Source organism: Amphiura filiformis, chromosome 3 (assembly GCF_039555335.1).
Source record: "Amphiura filiformis chromosome 3, Afil_fr2py, whole genome shotgun sequence".
NCBI classification, from domain to species: domain Eukaryota; kingdom Metazoa; phylum Echinodermata; class Ophiuroidea; order Amphilepidida; family Amphiuridae; genus Amphiura; species Amphiura filiformis.
In genome coordinates, this window is record NC_092630.1 from 47,759,439 (window position 1) to 47,779,976 (window position 20,538).

The following is a 20,538-nucleotide window of genomic DNA, read 5'->3' on the forward strand; positions in this document are numbered from 1 at the left end:
ATAATTCCAATTCCTCAATGAAGTATTGACACCCATGGGAGGGGGGGTTCTTAATGGATATGAAGGTACAGGGATGCGCACTTGTGCAGCAGATTTGGGGTGCATTTACAGCCGTTTAGTTTGTACTCTGGGTACATTTTCAGCCAATTTGGTTTATTGATGGCCCTCAATTTCATGAAAATTTGGTTTAATGAAGGGTGTTTTTCAAAACTGTTTTATAAGTGCCATTTTTTTATTGTTTTTCAGTAAAATTTGGGAAAATTTCCAAAAATTGGTGTAATTTTGATCCTGATTTTTTAGGGTCATAATAAAGTTTCGGCCAATCAACCTTCCATCCGTCCACCCGTAGAACAGGGTTTTTTTTCATCATTTAACCCATAGCTTTATTTAGGGCCAGTAAGTTGCTCAATTTTGCTTGCATTTTACGGTTGTGAAAAAGGTAATTTTGAAGCTGCTGCTGAACGCAAGAAGAATAATTTCATGTAACTGTTTGAACGGAAAATGCTGGTAAAGAACCAAACTTTGCTGCAGAGAACATTTTGACTACTCTGTGCCAGAAGTGGGTAAGTGCAATAGCTGCCATGTGTAGATGAGTACAATATACTGTGTGTAAATTACCAAATGTTCACAGGGCAGCTATTGCACTTACCCACTCCTGGCACTGAGCAGTCAATTTGTCCTAATGGAAAAAGACCCACAAAAACTAGCCCTTGCACATGGAACGGTATCAAGTCTCCCTACTATTTAAATTCAGGGAAATAAACCATTTCAAATCTAGATGGGACAAGTTCGAAAAAACCTGGTGCATTGAGCCATATTTAGTCAGTAAGCAAAGGGGTCAAAATGGTAGACAAGAGATTTCATGAATCAAAGTACCCTTTTGAGCGAAAAATTATACTAGCATATTTAGCAAATGTCAACATGAGATCATCAGGTGAAATATTTTGCTAACATATTGAATTACCACCTCCGCTATATTTGGCATTTCACAATATGAGTGTAATGAACAGAAAAGTGCAATTGTTTGTAATTTTTCGGCACTTTAGATTTGGACAAATCAACATAAACATCAATGTCTTACACAAGACATACCCCACGCTTGATTGTGTATTTCATGCAGATTTGTGTTCAGGCTAAATAGTTGTGTTTATGTTAGTGTTAATGACACAGAATTCGCCAGTGAAGTGGTTACATATCTCAGTGGTAACTGGATCACGCACCTTTTGAAATTGATAGTACATGCCATAGACTTTGTGTTGCGATCATTTCGATCATGATGCGGAACTCAAAAGCGTGATCCAGTTGCCATAGTGATAATCGGATTACACATAACACTTCGCTGGCGAATTGTAAACTGGGTCATCCAAAAACAAACAGCAGCTGTCTTAGGAAAACTTTGACCCCGTTTACACAGAGAGAAGTCAACTTCAATTGCGACATCAAATTCAGATTGTAACTAAGGATTAGCATATATTATTTCTTGTTTACACGGTAATCGATTTCAAAACAAATTGTGAATTCGACTTTTATGCCATCATTTGCTCATGCTTCAAATTATCATTATAAAGTCAATTCAAGTCGCGATTGAAGTCGACTTGAATTCAACAAATGTTGCTCCGGGTCATCATTTGAAGTTGACTTGTGAAGTCGAGTACAAAGCGGGGAACCTGATTACACACAAATGAAGTCGAGTTCAAAGTCGACTAACGGGGGTTGATAAGGTCTCTTGCTTGTTTTATTGGTGAAATGGTACTATTAAGTTATAATTTCTGTACTCCTGCCTGTTGTTCTTTCTGGCTACCATTTAATAAGTGTAGCTTGTACATGTAGGTAGCATATATAGCCAGCATATCAATCTCATTGACTCACTGCAAATTTTGTATTAAAATAATGGAAACAAAATGGTGTGTAATTATCTATTTCTTTCATTACAGTAGAAAACTGCGAAAACACAATGTGCACGAAAGTTTGCAACCTAGCTCCTCATTCTCTTTGTAAGAGGGAATTTTAGAGTCTAGATTTTATATATCCGACCCCCACCAGCCCCCTGGCTGCTTCATGCTCCATTCCCTTCGCTCTAATGGGACACTGACTTTAGGTAGTCCTATGGGTTTCAAAGGTTGGCAGGTATGAAAGTGCATATTAGTGCACGTGTCACATCTCTAATCGTGTGGCTTACACCACACCCGCGTGAAAGTACTGACATCACATCCAAACTTGAGGGGAAACGCAGTTTAGAAATCAATGCCTAAAGCATTTTCCAGTTCCACCCTGATGTGGCAGTGACATCAATGCACGAGTGGAACAGCTGCCTCAACACTTTGACATCACTGCCACATCAGGGTGGAAAATGCTTTGGCATCTTATGATGTAGTGTAATGAACAGCAGCTCATCACTGACATATACAACAACAGTAAAAATGACAACACTTAATAGTATTCATTATTATAGCCATTTATTTATAATATTTCCTCTATTTACAACATTTATTATAATACAACATGATCACAAAGCAAATCAAGAACTCAACAGATAATTACAGCAAACTTAAATTAACATTTTTTGGTTTCTGATACTTCACCAAATGTCCACTTGGTATAATAAAATATATATAATATTATAGATTAAGGTCATGAAAGAGATCAAGTCCCAATTATGAAATTTACCAAGAAGACTCATATGCAACTAAATTACAATAATTTGGTAAATTGTTTCATCTAGTTTTATATCTGATATTATTTTATAGTACAGGAAACTTAGTTAATGCGTTGTTTATAATCATTTCAATTACTCATAGTCTCATACATTACTATTATTAGTATCATGAGCTCAGTGGCGGCACCATGGGGGGGGCATGAGGGGAAAATGCCCCCAGTCAGAACTCTTGCCCCCGAAAAAAAATTCCAGGCGCCGCCACTGCATGAGCTACACTCTAGGGTACATTATTTCAGTATCAGAAATACTGTTGAATAGCTGATTTGTGAAATGTTAAAAGGTTCATCTTGGTCCCTTTTGACAAAAATAACATAAATTAAACAAATGCTTTGAAATAATAAACATTTATTAAAATAAGTTGCTCATTGTTTGAATTATAATATAATAATATGATATAGCATGTGCATGGTTAATTTGCCCTACATTTTCAAATCAACTTTGCCACGTTAAGATCTGCTGGGTACTTTTTCAGTTGACACATGCAAAATATAAAATGAAGTCACCCACTAGCCCAACATTGGTATCCATTTCAATGGATGGCAACGCATCTTTCCTGACCTTCATTAGCATCTTAATGTTGACGGACAAATTCCTTAGTAGACACGTTTTCAAAAGAAATAGGTTGCGCATAAATGGGGTGTGTGATTTCAACATTATAAGACACATTACAAGGTTTATATGGAAATAGTGTTTTGGCAGAGTGGTCTCTACATTGGCAGTTTCTATAGCCTGTATGTTCATTATTTATGTTACATTTACAAAAGTATTTTGTTTCTATGCGTAAGATTAAGATGTATTCCACATGAGTTTCTAAAAGAACTAGCTTCTACAAATGCAATATAGTCTTAAGATGATTATGTTTGTCTTCATATGCATCTATTGAATGGGTTATACTACACAGAATTACAGAGACAACAGGTTAAAAATAGACAATTGGAACATAACAAACAAATAAATATGTGTATACATTCCATGTGACAAAAACAAAAAACAGAATTTGTTCTATGAAAATAAATAAAAGTTTCTGGCTTCCATAAAATTACATACATGTACAGGTTTTTCTGACAACTAGCTTTTTTCACCTGAATCATTCGCCCATTGCAGGGTTCCGCCATATGTAGGAGAACCTCGATCTTGCAGCATACACAAATGGGAGCTGAAAAAGTCATCATATTGTGTACAGGGTTCACAGTTTGCTCTCAAATAACCGGGTCCACTTTTTTATGCTGGACCCATTCAGATCCCATTTAGTTGAAATTTGCGGGTACCAAATTGATTTTTGTGGGTCCAAATTGTATGTACTGAAACTTCAGAAACACCCGAAATGTATTTTCAGTACAGGCGCAAACGATAAATATTAAAGTATGCTGAATTCGGCACCCAAAATTTACCAAAGTCGAGTCAAATTACTGGGTAAAAGACGACTTGCCGCGATCGGCCGACTTTCTCATAAAGAACTACAATTACTACCTAATAACATGCACTACTTTAATCATCTAATTATTTGGTTATTTTGTTATATTTGCTCGGTTGAAATATACAACTACCGCAAAAACGTGTTTTCGCGATGTCACCAGGAATTTACCCTGTTTTGTTGACATTTTTATTGTCCATAATATTCGCACGATCCGAAAAAAAATCGCAAGTCAACCTCTTCCACAGTTCCCCTCGTATCGCTGATCAAATATCTGTGCATGAAATAGCGATGAGGTGTGTATCATGTTGCAGCGATTTTTGTAATTGTACGGTATGTAATTTATGAATGAAAAGTGAGCCGATTCAGCTGGGTTATCGCACAAAGACGATCTATGATGATATTTTCTATTTCTTGGATGGGATTTTTTCCGGGTCCAAGCACAGCCTGCTGGACCCATTCAGGTTACATAATCTTACTTTTCCCGGGTCCAGTGAGTTAAAAAAGCGTCCTGGACGCGAAAACGCGATAAACTGTGAACCCTGATTGTGTAAAGTTACTTATTTCTTCCTTTCATGCCTTTTGTTAGTTAAATAGTTAAAGGCTCTCCTTGCATAAGGTGAAACCGTGCAATGGGCAAATAACATCCCACATCCAAGAAAGAGTCGAGAAGTTCCAACTACACCTTTCAAGAAACCAAGCAATTTTATAGACCCACATTAGCACATTTGATCTGAACAGTAGATGGTGCACAACCAATTCCACATTCTAGTAGGGCAAGAACATACAAAATATTTTTCCAAGATCTGATTAGCACGTTTTGAATGTACAAAGTTGATTGTAGAAATCTGAACTTTTCAGTAAACTTCCAAGCCGATATATTTTTACCTGATAAAAGAGCTGCACTGTGCAACTAGTGTACTGCTATGTCATGTTTGAGCTCCCTTGATCTTCAAGATACAAAAGCTACAATGTATTTGTCACAATAATTATACTCTGACATCTTTGGAAAATGCGATGATTTGTTAAGTAATAATGACTTATTAAAATCATGCATCAAAATTCTCAATATACCGTAAAAGTGGCAATTTTGCGCAAGAAATATTTCACACTTGGCTAAATGTGAAATGTTTCACTCGTTTTCAAATTGACCTAAGCACAAAGGAATATATTTGTGCATTGTTATTTTTGCAGTTACTCCTTGGAATGCAAAAAGTGCGAAAATAAATGATGTAGCGCAAAAATTTCCAATGTTACAGTAGTTATGGAGTGATACTATTTGTTTATTTTGAATTCCACCTGCAAATTACAAACATTAGTTTTCAAATTCATTTATTTTCCTTTCCATTTGTAAATATTATTATGACTGCTTGTCGTACACACATACATTCAATACAATAACATGAATATAATTATATCAATGTATTGTACACAGCTATTTGGACTTTGTTCCTTCAAATGAGCATGTTTACATACTTATGATTGAAAAAAAATCAATTAGGGTACATCAAATCCAGATTATGATCGTTCTATTTGCAGCAAGAGTGATTCATTAACACTAATTAACTACTATACTAAAGACTGAAAATTGTTTATGAACACAAAACCCACAAGTCATCCTTCGGCAATGAAAAACCCCAACCATGTTTCTAAATGCTTAACCGATCTAGCTTTTGGGTTGTTGGGTTTTTTTGGGTTTTTTTAAAGATTTTTAATTTGCAAATTTGGTAGATTCCCATGAATTTTATGGTCATTTGCAAAAAAGCATAAGGAAAAAAAACGCCTGACCAACCGACCCTACTTGAAAGGTTGGTCCACCTGAAAAACAGATTAAGTTTTTTCATTGCCATATGTACAAATTATGAGAGAGCGAGATTAAGAATTTGTATAATTTACGTTTTAAGATTATAATAAAGTACACTGATATAAAATTATGTTAATGTAATTCACAGGATTTATTGCTAATCTTTGGTAGAAATGTCACAAATTCGGTTTCATATCAAACAACCGCATTCAATAACATACACATACATTCAACTTTATGTACTGCCTTCCCGGACAGCCTTACCAAGTTAGTACAAAATAGTTTTGATCTTTGTTTTTTTTCCTTTTCCCCCATTAATGATTGACAAAATGGGTTGTTAATCTATTATATCTCATGCAATCCACATCATTATACAAGGCCACATTTCAAGCTTCAAAATTGTTAATAAATTTTATTTCAAGACAAAAAAATACCTTTTTCACACTTCAAACTGTATTTTGCCCAACTCTGCAGAATGAAATTCAAGTACCGTATTCATTCCATTAAGCACCCTGATAAGCGCCCAGGGCGCTTTACAAAGTCATTTTGGGTGGGCGCTTATTTTTTACCTGGTATACCTAATTTTTTCGCCAGGGCCGTTTATTAGAGATAAATTTACCTATGTTACAATAGGGTCCCGAGGCGTAGTAGCTTTTCTGATGCAGTAAATGTATTGCAAGTTTACACAGGACTTCAAATACTCATTACTCAAGTTATTTAACTGTATCAACATCTATCAGTAAAGGGTACCCTTTAGCTGGTACCCTTTAGCAAATTGAAAATACCCTGGGTGGGCGCTTATTGGGGTATTATATGGGCGCTTATTGGAACAAATACGGTAGATCTGGTTTATATTGAATTAACATCTAACTTTGTTTTTCCCACTGCAAGTTGGAGCAAAATAAATTTGATTACAATTCTACACCATTCTTTCCTTTTTACTTAAATACAGTTACTTAAATCAAAAGCTTTGCAAAAAACTTTGATAATTCATGCGATCAAGGATTCATCTCAGTTGCCTGTTACAATTTGTATACAAAACTGTGCATCAAAACCGTATGTACAATATCATTTAGATTTAAGTCATCACATCATTCAACCTCTGATATTTATAACAAGCATTTACCTGTACTAAGTTTACATCAGCTCAAAGGATAAATTATTTTACTAGTGTTTCTGAAAATGGTGTCCGCCTATAATGTTTAAAGTTTGCCATGTCGAAGGTTCGCTATGTCTAAAATACAGCTCACTATGTCGAAAATAAAATAGGTATGTCGAATGTGATATAAAGGTAGCTATGGTTAGGGCTAGGTTTAGGGTTAGGGTTAGGATAAGGGCTAGGTTTAGGGTTAGGGCTATGTTTAGTGTCAGGGCTATGGTTAGGGCTAGGGCAAGGGTAAGGATGTAGATTAGGGTTAGATGCCACATAGCAAACCTTATTTCAGATTCTACATAGTGAGCCTCATTATCAACATAGCAAACCTAGTTGGCTATAACTTAAGAAAACAATGAATCACAACTTCTAAGAGAGAATGCATGTTTTGTACCAAAATCAAAACTTACTGAAATTTGAAATTAGATATAAATTCTGATAGATGTGATCGTTTTGTTATCAGATATCTGGAGTTTACATCCCTGATGAAATTTAGATACCCATATTGAAGAAACATGATACATGTAAATCCTGCAGTGGTGTAAATAATTCTCTCACCATCAACTGAGTAGTCATTATGTATTGACTACTACCAATAACTGCATTGACTACCACCTTGGTTGCTTGTTTAAGTGTCATTAAACAGTTCTGACCTTTTTGCATGCATTTTCGCACCTCAACAAATTAAAGCATTTTCCAGTCTCCATTGCCAATTCCATTCAAATGATTTGTTCAGGTTTGTTCTTTGAGATATTGTCAGAAAAAATGATGCAGCTATATCACTGCTTACAAAACATCCAACTATACACTGCCCCTTAAAGGGTGATATAGCACTTACCCTTACGGGGTGATGGAACAATGGTCCCTAGCCATTACGGAGTAATAGAGCAAGGGTCTCTAACCCTTAAGGGGTGATAGGGGAAGAGTGACTGGTCCTTCAGGGATGATAGAGGAAGGGTCACTGGTCCTTAAGATATAATACAGCAAGTCCCTGACCCTTAAGGGATGATAGAGTTGTGTTGTGGAGTAGGTTACCACATGGATCACTAGTCACAACATCGGTTATGTAATAGTTAACTACAAGTATCTTAATATGATGATGTTAGTCGCTGTACACGAATCATGTATACTTATGGAACTGTAAGATTACAAATGTCTTCACATTATGCATTATAACAGGGGTTCTCAACAGGTGGCACATGGGCTAAACATATTTGGCCCTTGATCAACTCGGAAATATAAAGAAAACCATAAGAAATTATGGTGTATTTGGCCCTCTGGCATGTACTTTTGAAATTTATTTGGCCCCTTTGTGGCCCTTGAACAAATAATGTTGAGAACCCTTGCATTATCAGCATATCACATGACTTGTATGTATTATAAAGTTAAATATACAACCCAAAGACACAAAATTCACCAATACAAACTTTTATAGAGCTTATGAGTCATAATGACTAGGCCTATATCAGAGGGTACAGCTCACATTCAAGCAAACTGATGGTATTTTACTGTGCTATTCTCAGTAGGCTCTTGCTCCTTTAGCAATAGATTTCAGATTTGAAACAAAGTTTACAGGTAACCATCAAAAGTTGTACGGTATTACATAGTGTACATCCACCAGTGAACTGTGCCCCTGTTTGACAGGCTACATGTACATTACATGTATTTCAGTGTGTTGAATACGGGGAATAAGGACTTATCAATGACTATCTGTACCAATTTATAATAAACCACTGCTATGACATAGCATATTGCTCTTTTTGGCCAATTTAGACCAACCTTTAATTTGATCCAAGTGTCACCCCAAAATTGAAATCAGATATAAGTTGTCAAATATGTTCTTCCTGGAGACATTAGTTGTGGAAGTTACTTTACATTATATTATAACTCAATAGTACAACTAGATGCGATCATGTCACATACATGTTGCAAAAACCAAAGAGATATTTGCATATTATACCCATCTGACATTTACTAATTAATATATTGTTATGATACAAGTAATGTGTTATGACTTATCATAATGAACATTATAAACTAGACAAGTTACAATGTGATGTAATTCATGTTATACCATGATGATAAATGTGTACATCTTTTTTTCTCAGCATTAATTTATGAAATTCCCACTTCCATAGAATGTGTACATTACTGTGTATAGTATGGAATGCATCCACTCAGCAACCCGTCTTTTCATGTCAAAACACCCAATTTGATAACTTCAAACACTACTACATATTCTCTGGTTCTTTGAGACTTTTAGACCAGAAGTTTGGGTACCATTTATCCTTTGTGTAAAACTGTAGACTTTTATTCCATAAGTCGCTTCATTCCTCAATGAAGTCTGTACACTAGTCCAACTCATGGATATCTTACACCAAGGACACACTCTTTTTTCACTTTGGTGCCCAATTTTTACTGGTACAAATTTTAGATTATTTCTGCATCATTGTGAATTAAATGTGCACATAAATGTGATGTTACTTTCCTTGCTTAGTGTGGCCTCAAAGGTGTTTACACTGTTAAAGAGGGAACCCCGCCAGAGCAGTTCTTCCGGGGTAATCCAAACCTGCCTGGTTATCAAATTAATCAGTGACAAGGTTATCTCTGAATATGACAGGTGCTAATTGATGTTTAATGTTATTGCATCAATTACTACCTGTCAAATTATTCAGAGATAACCTTGTCACTGATTAATTTGATAACCAGGCAGGTTTGGTTCACCCCAAAAGAACTGCTACGGCTGGGCTTCCTCTTTAAACTGTTCAGCCTAAATTAAAAGTGATGATCCACTCACGTTAGATGATTACAACTTTTCAAAACTAATTTATATGAAGAAGTGATGCAAAAATAGATCAATAATTTCTTACAATACCAGATGTTTCATCACAAACAAAATGTTACTATTTCAGCAGCTAATGGAAGCTGTGATTATTGAATTTCATTTCAGATTCGGAACCCTTTTTCATACACATTTTGTGTTTCTGCTTTCTCACATTAGACTATTCCAATATTCCTGAGCCGCATTTTTGCCAGAGATAACCTTACATATTTCACAAAGTACATTCATACAGCTGCTTCTATTTCATACTTCAAGACATAGTTCATTCACTTACATGCCTCATTATTACTCACTGCACATCCTGGGAACACATTTTTCTAATACTCCCCCCCCCCCCCACCACCACCATTCAAATGATTCACACATGTATATCTGTGAACTGTGCCCTTGACTATTGTACCTTCTGTCAGCAAGTGGTCTCCGGTACAGTCTCATTACCAACTTGTACCTGCATGATATCCGCTATACTACCGGACTCATCTTTGTCTATACCTAGTATACTTCCTTTGGCGTTAGCTTCTGTATTGGTAGCTTTCTTCCATTCCATGCTGAACACGTCCTTTGTCTGTGACGGACTGTTGGCTTTGTTCTCACTATCCACCAACGTGGCTGTCCGGGCTGCCTTGTACTGGAACCGTGACACTCGCATGTACTGCACATCGGTCAGGATGCGTACGGTGAAGTCAGGAATGAATTGAGGATGCGGACCGTGACCGCTGCTGAAGCTTCCGATGCTCTGTAGACTAGCTTTACTCTCAGAATTTGCAGTAGAGTTTGATCCTATAGAATGAGATACAAAGAACAATACGATTAGACATTCAAAGGCAATCCCAATGTTGAAAACCTGGGACAAAATTCTCGTAACAATGTCCGAAGATTATATATCTTTGAGGGCAGGCTTACTGTGCAGTGTGTATCCACCCGCCCCCCTCCGTACTGTGTTGCTTTTTTGTGGAACTATAATGTATATCTTTACATGGACTTACCACGGGGACAGATGCAATATCGCATGTTTGATGTCGCCAACGGATTAACACGAATCATGAAATCTTCAAAACAATTCCAAATGTGTTGGGTCTTGTCTAAATTAAATTATGTTCTTCTAAAACTGTTGGGAGTTTGACAATGAACCTAAATATGTTGTTTTTAATTTGTAATAGAGGCTGTCAGCCTTTCGCCATCTTGTGGGTACAAATGATCTGCGTGTTCATGCATTGGACGCTACGCGCAGGGCGCAGCTTGCCACGCAGCTGTTATCACGCGTTGATGCGGCGATTTTGTTGTTCACGCATGCAGATCGAATGACCATCGCAGCGTGTACCCACAAGATGGCGGCATATGACGTCACGCTGACGGCCTCTACGGATAAGAGTCTATTTTGAATGGGCTTTCAGCCTGTACTTTGGCCAACCTCGTACTCCATGTAATGACTAATGAGTGTCCTGTACCACCTGGAATTGACCTACCTCCATGGTCAGTCTAACCGCATCTCTAGGTAGACATGATCACAGCCTTATGGTTAATGGAAAATCAGCCACACAGTACAATGAGGTTGATACAGGCCTTCTAAGATATACAGTAACTTATTAGGATATTGTTACGAGAATTTGTCCCACAATTATATTCATACAAAGCAAGCATTTTACAGCATGATTGAGGTAGAAGTGAAGAAATGGGGGAAAACAAAGGGTTGCTGTAAAATGCATTAGACAATGAGTGACTGAGTGAGGGGGTGATTGATGAATCAAGCGATTAGATGTCAGAGTGAGTAGTAGTGAGAATGGGTGAACAGGTTCAGGGGTGCATTTCACTAAACTTTTAACCCATCCTAAAGTTAAAGCCATAATGCGTGATTTGCTTCACAGCGACGCCCTCAATTTTACTCGGATTTCTACTTTTTGCATAATCATAATGCCCAGTGGTGTACTAAAATACCTCGTAAAAGACTAAGCCTGAAGTGCTTTAATAACAGTAAAATTTACGTTTTTGATCGCATTCTATCGGTGAACCCTGAATAAAACTGGGTATTCCCAGTTTTATTCAGGGTTCACCAATCAACATGTTGCTAACATGTACCGTGGATGTCAGCTTATGTGTACACACGTCGAGCGTGATGCTCCGTGCAGTATTACATGTAATACGATTGACGAGCTAATAGATGCATTGTAGGCGCTGGAATGAAATCACAATTTTCTTCGTTTTACCTCATTTGTTTGGCTCAAAATTAAAAGGTGATAATGTGATCAGTGAAAACTAGCATTTAAATAGGAATCTACTCTTTATGCAAATCACACATTATTGCTGTAAGTTACGAATTTATTGATTCCTCATTACTCATCATAACATAACAATGTATTCCATAATAAATCCCTATTACTTACGATGTGTACTGATCATAATCACCTTATAGTGAAATAAATGTTATGATACATCGAACTTATCATGGATTTTGAGACTTACATTATAAGTTATAACAGGTTTAGTGAAACATACCCCCGGTTTGGTTAAGTACATGTACAGATGGATATATGGGTCATGAATGGATGAACATATCCGGGGAACACATATGTCCGATTTCTCGAAGCTTGGCTGGTGGTTAGGCTTCCTAAGCCAGCAGGCTAGCCCTACCAATATGATCCAGTTTATTGATTTATCTTTCTAGGTGATATGCAATGTGAAATTGTAAGCACTGGTATATAGGACTAACAAGGCTTAGAAAGCCTGATCACTAGCCATGCTTCGAGAAACTGGCCCATAGTGTCTTGACTGAATTAATGAAATTACACAAAACCACAACCATTTTTAAATGGTTGTCGTTTTAGACATTTAAATGGTTTAAATGTCCAATTAAAATGGTTTAAATGGTTTTTTAACATTCATATGATTTACTGACAGTTAAATGTTTTTTAAACATATTTTTTGCTATACCTCCAACATCCCCAGCTGTGGCTAAAAAGTATAAAAGAGAAGAAAGAACACAACAAAAATATTGACAGAATCAAAGTCATGTTCACAGATATCTATTCAATTTTAGATAATACGATTATTAATAGTGGCAATAGAAGAAATCTATCTGGATAATTAATATTGATATTCACCAGTAGACAATAGGAACATGAATTAGCTAACAGTACTTTTCATGGGGTCTCCCCGTCAGTCCGAAACACCTTCAGTCCGAACCACAGCTAGTCCGAATTTTTAGTGTATTGTTAGGGTTAGGTTTAGGGTTCGGGATAGGGATAGGTTTAGGGTTAGGTTTAGGGTTAGGGTTAGCGTTAGGTAAGCTTAAAATTCAGACTAGCGGTGATTCAGACTGGCGGGGTTTCGGACTGACGGGGTGTACCCCTTTTCATGTCTCTTTCAAAAGGACATATACTTATACATAAAATTACCAATAAAATGCGATATAGTTAGAATATCCCATAAACTAAGGTAAAGGAATGTAGCTCTGATAATTCCCTATGTATAATCCTTCTTCATATAATTTTATTTTAAACCAAAGTAAAAATTCTGAGAGAAAGGTAAACACTTCAGAAACCAATACAATACATATACCGGTATATATATCAAAAGCTGCAGTAATATTATTTTGCAAACTGAAACATGGAACTAATTCTGGGGGTTCAGTACAAATGACCATACAGGGACGTGCCACAAACATAGGTACATGTAGCATTGTCTGCCTTTTGGTATATCAACAACCCCATTTTCTACATGTAGGCCAATTTTGGTATATGAAGGGCTTTGTTGCAAAACCCTATCCACTTGCCCAATTTTGAGAACACATCAAAAATCGTCAAAAGAATCACTGATATAAGGGGGTTTTCAACAAAAGCAGTTTTGGGCGGGATGCTCATCCTACCCAAGCAGGGTTCGATTTAGAGGGGTTTTACATGCACAAATGCATGTAACTTTGGCTCTGTGCATGTAGAATTTTGCCTGTGCATGCAAAATTTTGTGTTATTCAGCCCATTTTGAGGAAAAAACCAGAGTTGTGCATGTAAATTTTATTTTCTAAATCGAACCCTGTACCCAAGCATCCCGCCAAAAACTGCTTTTGTTGAAAAGCCCTATATTTCAGTGATTTTTTTTAATGATTTTTTGATGTGTTCTCAAAATCGGGCAAGTGGATGTAAGGGGTTTTGCAAAAAAAGCTCTTCATATATGGATGGGTCCTCTTCCTCAGCAGCACACCCCTACCCAAACCAAACTTGAATACCTCCAACCTTGGATTCAGGTATATAGTCTCAACTGAAACTACTCCAAAAATTGATTAAAATTAAATACTGGTAATATAAGTACATTGATTCAGTCCTTATATCTATTCAATCTTTATTTAATAAAGCTATAGTTTTGCCTTTCCAAGGTTTTCCTGAGTGATACTTACTTCTTGATGCTAGCCTACCATATAATCATACATAACCACTTCCTATCAATTATCAACTTGGTGCCTCTACTACACTAATGACTGTATATTTACTTCTGTAATTTTCACGACGGCTTTATTTAAGCATATTATCCGCCATATGCAGTGGCGTAGCTGGGATTTTTTCCGGGGCAAGCCTGTATGGGGGGGCCAAATCTACCAATTTTCCCTGCACTTGGGGGGGGGGGGGGCAGGGGCCCAAATAGACAATTTTTGCCAGGCTTATTGATAATAATCGTATGGTATTGCATATTGTATGGATTCCCCATCTCTTTTTCCCCTCCTCTCCCTCTCTCCCCTCTCTTTTTTCCTCTCTCTCCCTCCTTTTTCCTCTTTTTTCCTTGCACTAGGAGGCGGGGCCCAAATAGGCAATTGCCCCCCCCCTGCAGCTACGCCACTGGCCATATAATAACATTGGTTAAGGCACAAATTTCGTGAAAATATCAACATGCACAGAAGTCTTTTGTGTTGAAAATTGCGAAAATATCTGCACATACGCGGAAATAACCACTTATACATTTGTTGATTGCATTGGCTTCACATTGAAAGTCACATATTAATGTCTAACTAGCGTGATCTGTCCAGAAATTGATCCACAACTTGAATGATACTACACAATATGTACACAGATTATTAATTCTGTCAATCTTCTATGTGCTGCCTTTAGTCAAATATGCTTCCTATTCTAATAAGGAACAACCTCAAAGATTGATGACATTTTATAAACGTAACTTGTTTCATTTTATAGCTGACTATATCCCTCCCCATCTGTGATGAAACTAATTTCATTTATATAGACCATCATTGATCTTTTGGATTGTTCCCTTAGTACAAATTATACACAAACCCCTATCATCCCAGCCATTTGGCAAATACAAAGATAGTGCTGTGCTTTCATAGGTGAGCACCCCCTGGGCACTCGCCGAAATCAAGGAATGACACTTCCATGCATACAGTCACTGAATTTCCTGCATACTACTGCTCTGTAGTACAAATAGTTCCGCCAAATCAATCAGATAAACCCTGGGCTCCTCCAACTACCACTTAAATAGTCTTCCCTTAAAGAGGTACCATACCTTCGTATTTGCAGTATACACAATTCAAGCGGGCCTTAGAAATTGCACTATGTTGCTGCACAGTATAAAAATAGATGGAAAACTCCTCTGAAATGCTAATTTTTCTTTTGTTTATTTTGCATGGTGTTTTTTGCTGTTTGAGGTAAATTTATACCAAAAAGTCACAGAAACAAGAATATGTCATACAGCAGTGTAGATATACATTGTACATGTATGTATATGTTGTGCCTTAAATCTTGACAATGCTATCAGTAGCCTATCACTTATGAAATATGACATCTGATATCAAATGGGAAATGCTTTAGGAATTGATTGTTTGTTTGTTTGTTTTGATTTTGTTTACCCTTTTTTCTTGGTATCAAAGGCACAAAGGTACAGATCAATGTGAATACATGTATGTCCAACAGCAGTTTAGGTATTTTATTTTTAAAAGAGGAGTTCTTCTGGGGTGAACCAAACCTGCCTGGTTATCAAATTAATCAGTGAAAAGAATATCTCTGGATTTGACAGGTGGTAATTGATGCAATAACATTAAAACATCAATTAGCACCTGTCAAATTCAGAGATTACCTTGTCACTAATTTGATAACCATGCAGGTTTGGTTCACCCCAGAAGAACAACTCTGGCGGGTTTCCTCTTTAAGTCTTGACGATAACACCATTTTTCGCATATACAGTATATTTGTATTTCCCACAAGTATAAACATATTAAAAGCTTGGTGAGAAGACTTACACATATAAACCGCAGTTAAGAAACATTACATGTATGTATATTTCAAATGTGCCAGCTGTGATCACTTCTGAAGAAATACAATTCTAGAGTTGCATAAATGGTTCACACATGCTGGTTTTTCTTCTTCAAATGAAAGGGCAAATAAAAAGCTAAATCTGGAATGACTTTGTACCAAAACCTTTTCAGCTGACCCATCTTTGATGTGAAAATGGTCATATAATTGAAATGTGTTCCACACAAACTTTGCTTTCCACAGATAGAATTTGTAATTATTAAATCTGGATTATTAACTGACAGAAACACTCACTTTTAGCTTATTAAAAACTAAACATCACTCATGACTCACCTGTACAATTAATTACTTCTACGTACTTGTTACAATTAGATTTAAATTTGTGTAATTTACTATAATATTCTGTGCAATAACATGCATTTTATTTATACTAAACTGTTCTCAACATGTGTTAGTTTTGCCAGTGAGCATATACCGCATCAACTGTTCCCAATAGCCTTCACCTTATGTCCCTTCTTTTATCATTCTGATAGCAGAAACCATGGCAACTTCACAAAACGCTTTTTTCTTTAATTTAATCAATAGTTGATAGTTTCTTTTTAATTAACCATTGCTCATAATGCAAGTAATAAAAAATTCTGAACCATGTGACCTGTCATTTTCAATTCAAGGTAGTGCATCGATCATCATCATCTTATTCATCTATATTGTGTCTTTTCAACAGGGAGGAAAGAGATAAAAACACCTGAATTGTCATCATCAATTATTAAGAATAATGAAAAGAAAAGTGAGAATTCCCAGGTAATATACACACAAAAATTGATACAGTATAATTTTTGCAGGTGAACTGCCATTAAGGAAGAAAGTGTGTTCAATGGCGATCGAGTTTAATGATTTTTCCCTGCTTCATAAAGCGACAACTAGAAATATATTTCCCATCACATCTTTTTACAACTTCTCAGCTTACCAAACATTTCAACAAAACAACTTGTTTGCATTATTGTATTAAATGGGGACTTCAAGACAACCAGGTCATCCCCAGTTGTCAATCTTTCAAAGCGTAACCCACTTCCCACCAATTTTAAAATATGCCATTAGGGGAATTTATACAACCAAGGACCTTTTAGGGTATGGTATGTAGAAGTTCCCGATTAGACGATAAAACTTGGAATTGTGTGAAAAAAATCTGCTGCAGATTAAGCAAAAAACCTTAACTGCATGTTTTTTGGCCAATAATTGTCCCCAGTTGACACACAGTGCTTACAGGGGGTGGCAGGACATGTGTGTAGGGGTGCATTTGTTTGACCTACAAACACAGACTTTTGAGTCCACACTTATGTAGTGAAAACCACACACTGCGAAATGTGGACGTCCACGGTTGTAAGACAACTCCATGGTTGTAAGACAGCATAACTTTGCATATGGGGTAGGGTCCTCTATCGCAGGTGTAATACCAGGTCCATGGTTAGCGGTGAAATATCACAGAAGTCCATGTTTGGATTTAATGATATGTCTGTGTGTGTGGGTCCACGGTTTCACTGTTAACAACCACACACACAATACGGGTCCACAGTTGTCGGTGAAAACATGTAGGGTGTGTGTGTTGGTTGGAGTGAACCCTCTTTCTTCCCACTTCTCCACCGTTCTGTCAAGTAAGCAGCAGGGAAACTTTTGATGAAAAGTGCGACTTGCCTGCCGCTGGATTAGGTTATCAAAGAAGCTCAAGTAATTGAGAGTCCAATGCCGCTCACACACCTTACAATTCAATTTATTGGCCTGGTGTATTACCTCGGGCGCATAATCATGTTGTTATTTGCATTTCATTGTGCTAGTTATTTTTAACAGTTAAAGCAAGCATTCTCAATTTCATTTTGTGAACACACATAACAAAAATGTGAAACTGATGCGCCACTATCCATAAACAGCAATGATCATATGATTTTGAGGTCCAGCCTGCTATAAGGGGGCAAAGGCCTGGAGCATGGGGGGGGCACTGACTCTGGGGATTTTACACAGGTCATGTGCTACTTCAAGATCCATCATGCACCATTAATTTGTGAGTCTCTGAACTAAAGAATCAGTAGTACATGTACATGTAATAGAGCATAAGCAAGAGAGCCCTTTAGTGTATTTTGTTTTGAGTTGTTTCAAAGAAAATATCTTACCCTTCCCAGAATCTTTTGCAACATGATACATCATATGATACTCATATTTCTTTGTACATGTGTTCATGTTGAGAATAGACTGGTTAAACATGGGCAGGGACAGGCGATTTGCGCGGAAAAAAATAGCAAATTGCGGGGAATTGCGCAGAACTTTTTTTTAGTACAAATCATGTATCCCTAAATTGCGCGGAATTGCGCGGAAAGAAAGTTCCGTGCAAATCGCCTGTCCCTGAACATGGGTCAATTACCGTTGATAGTCATGAAATAAACATAATTTGTAAGCTCTGGATGTGCTCTGTTGGTACTTTTTGTCACTATCGACCCATGTTACACTGGGTAGCAGATCAGTGCAGATTATTGAAATTGAAGAAATGCACTGTGGGAAGTTGTTTATGTTTTATGGAACCCTGTAAAACCCTGATTAACATCTACACTTTTCATTGTTAGTGTTTCTAAATTCTAATAGTTTCAGGGCACGATACAAAGTCTCTATTTATTCACCGAAATAAATTCAAACTACCCTAGATTAAAAATCATGAGAGAAAAAAAGTTTCAAAATATTATGTTTTGTTTTTTATTGTTGGGTGGTTCTTTTAGTTTGTTTGTTTGTTTGATTTATTTTTGGTAATCACTTGAGTATCATGAAAGTCTCTAACAATGAAAGGATACCTACTTTGTATACCAGTGTTTAATTTGATTTGCATGAGGAAGAAACAGAGGAAATCCTGTTCCTTTTGCATATATATCCTCATCCTGCAGCAAAGTTTCCCCAAATAATTATGAATGTAATCAAAACTCTTGTCCACGTGAAATACCACATATTTTGCACTGGTCATTTAGAGTGCATGTATTCATCTGTACATGTATGATGAGCATTTTAATGCAGTAATGTACTATCTTATACATATAAATAGGTAGCCCTTTCCAGAAAAGGAAGGAAATGTGACCTGGGGATCCACCTGGGGACTGGTTCACAAAGAACTTGTGATCAATCTTTTGCTTGATTAAAGGTTTATGTGTGGAAAATCAAATCGTAAGATTGATCGTAAGCAGGGATGGGAACATTAAACGCATGTACTGTTTAACGCTTTGCAACTGTGGTAGAAGTGTACAGTATACACACAAGTCATTTTCAACCTTCAATTTTCTATTCTTCAATGCTAAACAACAGTTGAAAGTAGCGAAATATGAAGACAACCTTACATGAAACTTGCTTGAAAGGCATTCATTCTTTAACAATAATACATCATTTATTTATTTATTTATTTATTTATTTCTTATTTAACCTGGGGTGACCAATCAATGCACTGGCACTGTTCTCCCTTGGTTCCCATCATGATGCATAGTTTTATAATTCAAACATTTTTGCTTGACAATAAAAATGAATACTCCCGACTTTAGTTTTCGCCATCGGGGCTGATGACTTGATCACAAGTGACTTGGTCCACTGCTTTTTCCGCCAAAAGGCTTGTTGATATTTCCCGGAAGTGATATTTTTGTTTTCAGCAGTAGCTCAAAATCTAGCTCAAGAAAATCACACCATAGAATGGGAAGGGGCAAAAATCCTCGATATGGACTCAAATGCATTCAGCAGGACAATCAGGGAAGCAATCTACATTTGTAAAAAGGGGACCAAAGCAATCAACCGTGATAAAGGTATAGTTTCTCTCGATCCACTGCTCAAAACAAAGACATTATCACTTATGGGAAATATCAACAAACCATTTCGCAGCAGTGGACCAAGTCACTTGTGATCAAGCCATCGGCCCTGATGGCAAAAGCTAAAGTCGCGAGTACTCATTTAATGAATTTATCGAGCACAAATGTTTGATATGGCCTAAGCTCAGTTGTTTTAGAGTTATAAGAAGATTACCATTCATGTTATGTTATGTTATGTTATGTTATGTTATGTTATGTTATGTTATGTGTTATGTTATGTTATGCTAAGTTATGTCATGTCATGTCATGCCTTTTAAACACACTATATCCGTCATGATCCTAGAACCGTGTAAACCACTAACCGCTCCACCCGAAAGTCAAAAGGCCCTCTACTAGTAAGGCCAGTGTAGCAGAACAGCACAATAAATAAATCTCTGTAAACTTTACTTTGCAAAATTTAGTCAAGTCATCATACAATCATGATTTAATCATCAGACATCAAGAAAATTGTCATGCAGTCACTGATGGTAATTGATA

General features: G+C 36.7%; 1 protein-coding gene across 2 annotated transcripts in view; it reads right to left on the reverse strand.

Moving 5' to 3' along the window:
• Positions 1 to 5,838: 5,838 nt before the first annotated feature.
• The window catches only part of LOC140148636 (metal transporter CNNM2-like), a 34,279-nt gene continuing 19,579 nt past the window's right edge, over positions 5,839 to 20,538 (reverse strand). The window contains exons 5-6 of one of the 2 annotated variants that reach the window (XM_072170661.1): positions 12,858 to 12,878; positions 5,839 to 10,709 (exon numbers count right to left, since the gene is read on the reverse strand). In XM_072170661.1, the coding sequence (XP_072026762.1) occupies positions 10,336 to 10,709; positions 12,858 to 12,878 (395 nt within the window). In that variant the 3' untranslated portion in view covers positions 5,839 to 10,335. The remainder of the gene's footprint in view (positions 10,710 to 12,857; positions 12,879 to 20,538) is intronic. The other variant, XM_072170662.1, reaches the window with a different exon arrangement.